General features: G+C 31.6%; 1 protein-coding gene across 28 annotated transcripts in view; it reads left to right on the top strand.

Moving 5' to 3' along the window:
• The window catches only part of FOXP2 (forkhead box P2), a 603,320-nt gene that overhangs the window by 553,340 nt on the left and 37,768 nt on the right, over nt 1-12,212 (top strand). For 27 of the 28 annotated variants that reach the window (XM_055392142.2, XM_055392146.2, XM_063708042.1 and 24 more), the window contains 3 exon segments: nt 1,674-1,778; nt 9,154-9,241; nt 10,881-10,964. In XM_055392142.2, coding sequence (XP_055248117.1) covers nt 1,674-1,778; nt 9,154-9,241; nt 10,881-10,964 — 277 coding nt within the window. 28 annotated transcript variants of the gene reach the window in all.

The raw sequence follows: 12,212 nt of genomic DNA on the forward strand, positions 1-12,212 counted from the left end.
GTGTTAGCCAGGATGGTCTCTATCTCCTGACCTCGTGATCTTCCTGCTTCGGCCTCCCAAAGTGCTGGGATTACAGGCGTGAGCCACCCTGCCCGGCCTATATTCTTTATATTACAGAAAAGCAGTTCAAATACCAAAAGTTTGATGGATGTAGTTTGGGAGTTTGCCTGAAGAAATTTATTTTTTCATGAGTGCATGTGGAATGATTGTATCAATATATTTTTATGACTAATATGATTAACCTGATTGCTGAGAACATTTTTTAAGCTAAAAATCAGTTCTTTAATTTCAAATAATTAAAGATGCATGGATATCTCTCTTATATGTTTCAAACATATGAATTAGAAATCAGAGAACAGATAAATATATAAACACAAGCATAATAAGCTAGATGATGGAAAATCTGGTTTGCCTTTTTAATTGTTGCATGATGAAATAAGTAAATATATAAAGATAAACATGTTGGTAATTTTATGATTAAATTCAACTAAAATTTCAAAGAAAATTTTTTTATTTCAGTTATTAATTTTAAATGTGTTATGTTAGATAATTTTTTTTGATAATTTTTAACTACTGTTTTTAGTTGTATAAAAATTGCATTTGTAAAAGGAGCATTCATGTACATTTGTCCTTTAGCTCCATTTATTTAGGCATCTTGCTCTCTAATCAAGTCCTTTAAAGTAATTTGCATATAGTTCATAAACTAAAATATTGTTCAGTGTGAAAAATCTGTTTTTGAAAGATAAAATGTAAGTGTAGAATTCTTAACATAATGGCTTAGGCTTATATATAGCTCCAAACTTCATATGTAAGTGTAGTGGATTGATAGTGTTCTGTTATGCAATATGAATATCTGCCTTGCCATAACAAATTCTTTGTCATAAACAAATGTTTTCCAAAGAAACAGATATTTAATTATAGTACAGTTTAAAATAAAATTCTATAATTCAGTGATGTTTCTGGCCTTCATTTGAGTATCATGGAAACTTTTTCTTGTTTGGTTTTATTAGTATAAAGTGGTATGCTCCTGAATGCTTTCATGCTGTTGTTTTAATTGAGATTAATTTGATGATTATGTATTCCAAAACTTGGTTGATTTCTCTGGGATCTCTCTAATATTCACTTATCAAAAGTCTTCAGTAATTATATAAAGATAAAGCTAATGAATACTGTTCCAAAGTAGATTTTCTAAATCAGGTGTAACTAGTAGAAATATATGTGGTTTATACATAAATATTAAACAAATTAAATGATCCTAGAGGTCCATATCTTCTTTAAAAAGAGCATTTCAAAATCTTATGATGGCTGTCCTATTATTCTCTTGAAAATAAAGGTTTTTTTCCCTTGACCACATATGAATATATATTTTTTATTTAGAGATAAAATGTTACATTAAGGTCATAAGGCAGGATTAGCATATGATATTATACAGTCCTCTTAGTTTTTCATCCTTTATTAACAGTCATCTTTGGCTCTATTTCTCCTCTAATTGGAACATCATCTAGCCTTGGCAGTTGAACTATTCAATAGAACGATTAAATTTTTCTGACTGCTCTGAGCTGAATTGACCTGTTTTGACCTGTTTGTCACTGATCGTAACCTGACAGGCGCTAGCAGCCTGCAACGATTATAGCTTTTTGAGATGAATCTGACGTCGTGTTCTTTTGCTACAGCTCGTCACATGAGGAGACTGGGGCCTCTCACACTCTCTATGGCCATGGAGTTTGCAAATGGCCAGGCTGTGAAAGCATTTGTGAAGATTTTGGACAGTTTTTAAAGTAGGTTTTTTACTTTTTTTTGGTGGGGGGCGGGGGCTGGATTATATGGGCATTTTAGGCACATTGTAAATAAACAAAAGATGAAGGAGGAATGTAAAAGTCCATTATAAGTCATACTTCAAGATTTTTGTGGGTTCCAACAAGTGGATTAGTAAGATCAGGCTTCATCTTTTCATTAAGATATTTTACAAATCATTTAGTAAAGATTTTTGAATGAATGAAAAATATTAGCCTACAATAATATGTCATTAATCACTGGAGACATTTATAACAGAACTATTTATAAAATAGAATTCTCTTAAGTTTTAAGTTTCTAATTAATATTATGTGAGTCATCCTAATATATATATATATATATATATATATATATTTCAGTAAACATATTTTGAAGGTTTGTTTTTTAATTACAGGCTTTATATATTTTTTAAAATAGTAGTATTTAGTATATACATGTAACTACAAGAATTAAAAATGAAAGTTTATACTGGCTAAAATTAAAAAAACTACATTTCATTTACATTGTTACTTTTTGCCCTTAGAAACATCAAGAAACACGCATGGCTATATGTTTGTATAACAGATTACATGGCTTCTCTAGCTTAAAACCAAAACTTTGTGTATTCTTAATTTTTAATAGAATATTTTATTTTTAAAAAAATCATAAGGGGTTCTTTTTCAAGTGAAAATCTTCATCTTTCATGAAATGTTTTCCTTACACAATTCTGGTGTACAAGAGATCTAAACAGAGAGCTACAGATAGGCTTATGGAGATGAGTAACTTCACAGGCAGAGACTCTTATGTTGTCATGGTGCAGCTAACAGGGTGAGTGAACTGTTTCATGCTTCATCAACAATTAAGTTAATTAGCTCATTTGAAATTGCACTGCTTTGTTGCCAGGATGTTGGCAGAAACATCAAAAAGATGTGTTTACAAATGGAAGACTGACTACAGGGTATAGAGCAAAAGCACCTTAACAACCAGGCACAAGTACTTGGCATCACAATAACTTTATAAATCAATTACAGTAAGACTTCCACAAAGATTTTTTAACCTTTTATCATTTCTAACTAATTAAGAGAAAATTTGCTTCATATACCACTATGGCTCTTTGTAAATGGCCTTAAATGAAAATTTACACTTTTCTTTTATCAAAACAGTTGTGAGCTGCCATTTCCTTGGGTATGAAACTGATTATAAGCAAAGAAACCATTAAAAAATGTTAGGTAGCTTTGCTGAAGTTTTCTTCTCTAAAAAAAAAAAAATTGTTAAAGCAAAGAAAGAACATAGGGATGTTATTTTAACAAATTATTTCCCATTTCCTCATGTGAATACGTTAGTCCTTATCAATGCATTATTCCTTGTCATTGAAATTATGTAAAGGGCTATTGTTACATTTTTTTTAAGAATGGCAAATTATGCCATAGGACTAACCCACTCACCATGCATTTTATTGCTCCAAATTGTTCTTTCTGACAAAATTCAAAATAAATCTTTAGGCGAAAAATACATATTTTCCTTCAGTATGATTTTGTTTATAGCAAATTGAAAGAAGCATTTAATTTAGCTCAAATATTTATGTTTTTATTACTAACAACCAGATGAATATGAACCCTCATTTTACCTTAGTCTTCTTTCATATTCATGCCAGTGTTTTTTAAAAAACCAAAGAAATTACAATTAAAAAAGCATTTCCTTTCAATTAAATATCAACTTTGGTTCCAAAGACTGACCATTTTTCCAACCCATTAACTTTATAGGGATGACAGAACTAATGACAGGAGGTTTTAAAGCCTTTTTTTTTTAGTCCATTTTTGTTTTGATATGCTTTAGATTCACTAACTCAAAGATCTGTGATAAATTCTGTTAATAGAGCTAATGTAAGTATACTGACCGAAGTGAGATATCGATTAGATATACTTTCCATAGTGGCATTGTCTTCTTGAAAATGTGTTAGAAATTTGAAAAGAAAGAAAATATCTCATTAAATGAATTAACTTCGGTTATTCAAAAAAAGTTTATTTAGCATCTGTGTGGGAAGTGAAAATGAAGAAGGAAAGCATAATCACTTATACAGATTTTCTCAGAGGACTTTGTTTTCCTTTGTAATAATGGAGAAAATTGAGGATTTGGGGAGGAAAATGATAGGTAAATTAAAAAGCTGTGAAAGATTTTTAGTTCTCGTTTTTTTGTGTATCCATTCTCCCTAAATTGTATATCCAGTGTTTATTATAAAAGTTTTTTAGGAAAATATTATTGTGCATTTTTAGTTCTAGTATATGCTAGAAATAAATTTTACAACTTCCACTTTAATTTGATGTCAGATAACTTATCTTTTGGTTTGAAATAAAAGGAAACCATTCATTTTTACTATTTAGCTGACATATGTTAAATTAAAAAGAATAATAGAAAATATATTGAGTCCCAAATTATTTTTTTCACATTACATCTCAAACAAACTGGTGGAATCCCTCTATTTTTATCTTGCACCAAATGAAAAGCCATTATAGGACAGTTGCTTATGTATATAACACATATATATGTACCTGTATATTATATATATTTATGTATCGTATATATTTATGTGTTATATATTCTTATTCTTGTATATTCTTTAATTCTTATATACTTTTTAATTGAGGCACTGTTTTCCATTGGATAAAAAAAATTCAGACTAAGTAAGAAGTAGTTATTTGTAACAGCAAGATGAAAGCAGAAAATACAAAATGATGAAGGAAGTCCAGGATAAAAAAGTGTTGAGGAAAATTTTTGAGTTTTACTGTAAAGTAGGTGTTGACAGAAGCTAACCATTTTTCCTGACCACTAATTGAGTATCTCACTAGATCACTAAAAGCGTTTAATACTAGTTCTTCATTACTGTCTTATAAATGTCAAAGAGTAATAACATCTGACAAAACTTTAGAGTAGTTTGTCTGCAAAATTAATTATCATTCCATTGGAACTAAGTCAGCTTGAATATAGATGGATTGACTTTTAGAGCTTAAGCCAAAAGGTTTACAATATAACATTCCATTTAGCAGACAAGTGTTCTTGAACCTGCATGCATAGATGCCAACACACAAAACATGGTCTGAGATACAAAGGTGGAAATACTCTCCTTTAAGAAAGGCAGGATGGCTAGTGTCTATAAAGATATTAATGTATTAGTAGATGGGTGTAAATGAGTTAAATTTATTACAGACTAAATTTTTAAGGCTTGATACTATATGAAGAGCAATAGAAAACAGTGGAAACAGAGTAGTTTATTTAATAGAAATTTGTTTTCTTTTTCATTGCAGCTGACTACTCTAAAAATTTTGCTCGTACTTAATGTGTATTGTCTATTTCTTTGTCTTTGACTAGGCAGCATGGCTACAAAATTATGACCTCAAGAAGGCATTCTTTGAACTTGTCAGAATGTTGTTTCTTTTGGTGACAGTGCCCCCATCTCTGAAAACTAAGGCATCTCACATAATCAACTAAATGAATAGTGACAGCTAACATTTTGTATTTAAACTCCTGTCAGTGTTTAAACATAAAAAGCTTGATGCAAAATAAATCAAACACCAGTGATATGCAAGTGAAACATTTTGTTAAAACAGTCTTTGACATACTTGGATTTAAATCTGATCCCTTTTTAGCTTATAAAATGCTACAACTTCAAATGAATTTGAAAAATCCAAAGGTTAAAATTGAATCACTAATCTGGATTGTATATAATTGAAGTTACCACATGCATTCATAATCATCTATAAAACCTTCGTTAAAGAGAATTATGCACTAAATAAATTGGAAGGATCCTTTCCTACTTTTTGGCTTCCTGAAGTGCTTGCTTAATTGTTTTTAGAAAGAATTTGACTGCTTATTTATGTTTTTTTCTAGTTGATACTACCTACCTAGCACACAGATTCAATGCAGTTTTGAAAGAACGTCAGTCGACCACATCATTTATTCCATTTTGAAAACAAAAATCAATATACCTATAAAGTGACCCATAAATTAGAATTGGCTCACACAATGTTTGTTCAGTGCTGCCTTTCTGAAGGCACCCTTTGCATTTTTTCTTCACCTCTCTGTTTGAACTGCAGTCTCGGTAAGAGGCTCATTAGGGGACATTAGGGACTGGAGCTAACCAGAATTCCAGAGCTTGCTTTGCTCTTATTAATGCATAGTAGAGTAGAATGCATTTAAATATTTCATAGGCATTCAGTAATTTGTGTGTAATCGCCTTGTTAGCAGACCAGTAGAAGTAGAACAGGCCTGTGAAATGGTGTTAGTGATTGCATGGGTAATTTACAGACCTTTGCCATCAGAAAAAGTATTATTGTTGGCTAGTATGAAGCTGTGAAATAGAACTACCAATAAGTAAAAAAAGAAACTTAATAAAGGTTTTGTAACAAGCATCTTCAGGGATAACAACCCCACTTGGTCCTTTTGAAGCAGCCGTAATTTATGACATAGGCAATATATCAAATGCATAAGATAGTATTATGGAGCATTCATATGAAAAGGGTATTTGCAACATTAGTTCCAACTTCCTGCAAGGGACATGATTAAATGATTAATGAAATGTCCCTTTGCATATGCATTTTGAAACAGCAATTAGGCACTGACTGAGAAAATCCACCAATCCTCTCATTTTTTAGTATTATCTCATTCTTGATTTATAAATCATAGAGAATTTTTGAACAGTAATATGTAGTACCTGAGATAGTTATAAAAACATAAAAGAGAATAATTTGGGCACAAAATAGTCATAAATACGTAAATTCATAATTTAATGTTAATACTTAGCCTATTTATTTAGTCTTATTACATTGTATTTATATCTGACACTATTTCTGTACTTTGATTGGCATAATTAAGTAGAGGGAATGAATAGGCACTATTCTTTTACATATCACTGGTAAACAATAGCGAGGAAAGGAGAAGGGAGATGTGGCAGAGGTATGTATGTGTTTTTCAAGTTCTCAGTAATCCACTGGAGGCTGTTCTATAAATGATCATTGAAGGGCTGCAAGCTAGCCTATAATTACAGGAAAGAAAGTGGCAGCTCTGGCATTTCATAACTATGTGTCCTCGAAAAGTGCTTTGTGAGTTTGTCACCAATGATAATTTAGATAGAGGCTCATTACTGAACATCACAACACTTTAAAAACCTTTCGCCTTCATACAGGAGAATAAAGGACTATTTTAATGGCAAGGTTCTTTTGTGTTCCACTGAAAAATTCAATCAAGACAAAACCTCATTGACTATTATTGTAGTCTACAGTCTCTATTCTAATAAAAGCTGCATAGATAAATTGAATAGGGCTCTAAGACCCAAGTATATAATGCAAACATTTTGTACTTTTTTTAGTTCTTTAAATATAAGATCATGATTATCACTAAGCAGTAAACAAGTGTAAAAAATCATTTTAAAAAGTGATTTCACAAGAAAATGTTATACTGACTATGCCTTTTATTGCAGACCTGTATGTTCTACTTATCTTGCTTCCTGCATTTACACCCTAATCTCAGTGTATAACTGAAGCATTTTTGAAAATATGCAACATTTTTTCTGATATGGAATAAATATGTTTGTGTTCCCCAAGAGTTCATGGTGAAAAAAAAAATCTTACGGAAACACAGCAATATGAAGCCTTAAGAATACAACACACAACTGTATTATGCTGGTAGAAAATTGTCTTACTGTTCATTTAAATTTTGGGGGAAAAACCCGGGGAAACAATTTTTAAATGTAGTCTTGTTATTTAGGAATTGGTGACACTTTCTGTTAACTAACCTCTGGCTTACTCTCACGTTCCATACCTCCTTCCCAGAGAGCATGAGTGAATGTTAATCCTCCTCACAGGTTCACAGCAGAACAAACCTGAGCTGAGCTTAGAGAGCAGACAGGTATAGTGGAAGTGCCTCCCCTGCACTCCAGCCACACTCCTTCAGCTTGACCTTATCCACCTTGCTATTTTAGTCCACAATTTCTCTTCAACCAAGACTGACATTGTGACAAGATACATGGAGGTTTTGTTGTTATGATCAATAAGGAAGTATTAAAACAAACTGGTTTAATTTATCAAGGTATAGGCAAAACAAAGGTTTCAGATTGTTGAACCTAGGTATATAAACAAATAAACCTTTTGTTTATGATAAAATTAGTTTTTATCAGCAACACGACTTTAATTACTCTTCATATGTTTTACATGTATGTGTCTTATATTTTTTCTGCCTCATTATGATCTTCAAGAAATAAAAGTAAATAATTTGAATGGATACAAAAATATATTTGTTGAATTCAGTATACCCAGGGCTTTTATAAACTTTGTAGACTATTGTATCATTCTAAATGATACTTGAGCCCACTTGGGTAAATATATAAATTCTTATTTAATTTTGTGATTTTCTTTTCAATATGCCATTTCACTTAATGTGCAATGATGAGAACATCTCTGAAATTGTTGCCTTACTTTGCCCATTGGTGAAATAGATACACTAAAGGATATTGAATTACTTGAAGATTACTTTCTTTAATTTTGGGAAGCATCAAAGACATTATATATTACAAATTACAGAGTATATATTATTAAATGTTTTCATGTTCATGGGAGATGCTGCTTTACTAAATTACTTTTGGTGTATTAACATACCACTCATTAAAGAGATCTCTTTAAACATCGTATAGAAATAATAATGGTAGACTAATGCATATTCAAGGTTAGAGTAAGATCATTTGGAATGATTTATTTTTCACCATTTTAAAAATAAGATTAGGACAAATGTCTCCTAGTTAGAACACTGGACATGAAATGTCAATCTTATTATTCTAATGATCAAAATCTTCAATGAAGTTCTTTATTACTAACAGCAAATCATCGTTCTTCATAAATATTGATTTTCCACGGGATGATAATTTGCCATCTTTACCTAATTCATACCACATCCCAATGAAATAAAACATTGCTCACTAAAATACATCATAGAAACAACAAACTGTTCTAACAATGAAATAGAAAATTGCCTTTGTTCTCTTCAGAATTGCTTTTGGTTCATAGATTTGTAAGCTGTTCTTTTAAAAAAAATAGCATAAATAATATGACTTCTACTATAACTCTGTAAATGGTCTGGGGAAATATTTTTTGTAATAACAGGTGAGCTTAGAGACAGTGACATTTTCTGCCATTTGAAGAGTCTCTTTACATTACATAAATAATTTTCACACAACACGTAAGCAGCTTTAACTTTTTTCTGTATGGTTTCAAGGCTTTCTGTTTTCCCAGTGCACAGAAACATGTGACTTCAGTGTAGTGCTTTTTAAGTGTAGCCTATGCCACTGAGATCGACATCACTTTACATTCTGTTTTGTGTCTTCTGTTTGTTTAGGCACCTTAACAATGAACACGCATTGGATGACCGAAGCACTGCTCAGTGTCGAGTGCAAATGCAGGTGGTGCAACAGTTAGAAATACAGGTTTGTTAAATGCTCACTTAATGGACTCTTCTTAGATTTCTGGTGTGTTACATTGAGTACTGAGCAGATTCTGGGTCTTTCAGGCTGCATTTTACTGTCTTAGGCATACAATACTAATGGAGATACATTATATTTTAGATTGTTTTAAACAGTGGCAATTACTGATAACCCAGGAAGGATTGCTGTAGTTTAATGTACTTATCACTTATATTTTTATAACTTTTAGACCACATCATATGCATCTGAATATCCCAAAGTAGTCAGATCTAAGTTTTTCCCAATGCAGGTTAGACCAAACTCCCAATTAGATATGATTTTATTACAGAGAGAGTTTTTACATGAGCTAACCTTGATTTTTTTCCATGAGATTTTGTATTGTGGCAAATGACCAGTCTTTACAATATCATGCCTGTAATATAACTAACACCCTGAAAGATAACCTTTTCTTTTCTTTTTCTAGTGTAATATTAATTAAAGAACTTGCAAAAAAATCTTTATACTTTTCTTTAGCTAGATTAAAGGCAGATAATTTATATCACAGATGATAATACACATGTTGTATCAAATGCTACTGTTTTAAGTTAAAAAAAATTCTATTAATGTTGAAACAGAATTTGGCCAGAAGTAAATAGAATTCATAGAACTAATCAGAAAGCAATTATGTCACCCAAAGTCTGACTCTTGTTATGTTTTACTAAGCCTTTAAGGCTGTCTCTGACATTTCATCTTAAAGATGATCTTTTCTCAATGAAACTAATACTTTGTTTCATTTAAAGATATGATTTTTCTTCATATTTTATTACATCTTGTTTCAAATTCATCATGTCATTGCTTTTTTCAGAGAGCTTACTAAAAATATTTTGTTTTGACTTGTAAAATAATCAAGAACACAAAAAGCACCATCACTGTTAAAGTTTAAAAAGCTTTTTATAAACCTGTTTACCATTTATAAAAAGTAGACTAAAACATAAGAGTTCAGCTGATGATACAGTCTTCGGTGTGACCAATTACGCCTTTTTTTTTTTTTTTTTCCTTCTGCTGTGTCTGACTGATGGAAAAGTAAGGTCCGTCAGTTGTAATGAGACCCAGTGCAAGTGTAGATGCCGACTCCGTGGCAGAGTTCAGCGTTTCACACTGCCTGGTCTCTGTCACTCTATTGAATTAGATTGATGATGGCAGATTGCAGGGGGCACTAACTGGACCTCAGTGGGAATGCATGAAGTGTGTAGACAATCCTGGCAGGCACTTCGCTTTGAGAACCCTTCACCCCTTCACAGCTGTTGGCACTAGTCCATTGCTAACAGTGTCCACAGGACTTTAAAGAGACACCATGGGCCTTCTAATTTATGGTTTCAGTAACTTGTTACTGTCGAGGCAACTGTGACCTCAATTCTCTTATTGACAAAAAGATGAAGTGTTATTTGTTTTCTCTGACCTTTTAACATAAGAAAAGCTATAAAAGTTTTTCCCCCTCCATAGCTAAAGTTGCATTTCCTCCCAGATAAGTTCCTCCTGACGCAGACTTTTATATGCAGGAATCATTATTCTGAGGCAAGCTCAATGATAAGATGTATCACTGCAATAAAATAGCTTTATCAGTCATTTCTAAAATGCTTCTGATCTCACTCTTTCTTAACAGCTTTCTAAAGAACGCGAACGTCTTCAAGCAATGATGACCCACTTGCACATGCGACCCTCAGAGCCCAAACCATCTCCCAAACCTGTAAGTGCATATTGCTTTATAAACAGTAAATAGCTCTACCAATGTAACAGACTAAGAAAATGAACAATTTAGTGACAGTTAGAAAACAATGAGTGTGATGAAAAATACGGCAATAAAATGAAAGTAAAATGTAATCGCTTGTCAAATTGTATGTTTCTTTTAAAGTAATGCTATCTTTTACAAAATCTATCCAATCTACACCATGGGTGACACTAAACAAAGTACACCTATCAGTGCACAAATCACTGCCTTGGGGCTGAAGCCAGAGAGAATTTCTTTCTGTGATAGGTTTACAGATATTAAAAGGAAACAAACCCTCTTTGAGCAACCTGAAAAGTAGTAACGTACAAATCACAAATAGAAATGTATGTGGTGTGCTGAAGAAGGCAGATCAATCATAAGATACATATAAATAGATTTTTATCAAATATTTTGTCATAAAGGTCATGGTATTTTTATAGCCAATTTTGTCCTATTTCTTTGGTTATTTCAGTTAAGATGTATTTCACATGTTGATATGTTTTATTGTACATTATACATAATGTTAATTTAGAGAGCTTATCACAAAAAAGAAGTGGGTGATTATAGAAAATTAAGACTAGTTTCCCTCAAAAATATATGAGATTTAAGCTCAACCTAATAATGTAGTCAGATACACAGACTGTTGAAAAGAATATATTTTATCTCATTCAGCTGATGTTTGCACAGAAACTTAGAGTAATCAACTGGGTAACTCTAGTTTAATGAAAGTTTGTGGGATACTTTCTAATAAGGCCCCTGTATAGCCTGATGATTAATGATTGCCAGTCTTGCCTCTCCCTCTATTTCTTTAGGTAAAAAACGAACATTTGACTTTGTAGTTGGGGAGGAGACAGAAGACGACTATATTGTCTAATTTTCTCGTAATGTCTCGATATTTCTTATCAATTAATATCATTCAAAATTTACTTTTTTGGTAGAGATTATATTTAAACTCTGCTAAGCTATTTCTGCTTTTCCTTTGTACTGTATTTAAAGGTAGAGTACTGTAAAAACATTTTTATACGAAGAAAAAAGACATGTATCTTTTTGAATCTGACATACTACTTTTTAAACTCTAAAATGTCTGAGTTTTTAATTAAAAAATAAACTTTTGAGGATATTTTTGATCCTGTATTTATGACTATCTTTTCAATAAGATTTTTTCCCTCATTGCTTCTATAGTATAATGTAGATAATCACAAGACAGAATAATTGTCTCATAAATCC

The sequence above is a fragment of the Gorilla gorilla genome, chromosome 6 (assembly GCF_029281585.2).
Source record: "Gorilla gorilla gorilla isolate KB3781 chromosome 6, NHGRI_mGorGor1-v2.1_pri, whole genome shotgun sequence".
NCBI classification, from domain to species: domain Eukaryota; kingdom Metazoa; phylum Chordata; class Mammalia; order Primates; family Hominidae; genus Gorilla; species Gorilla gorilla.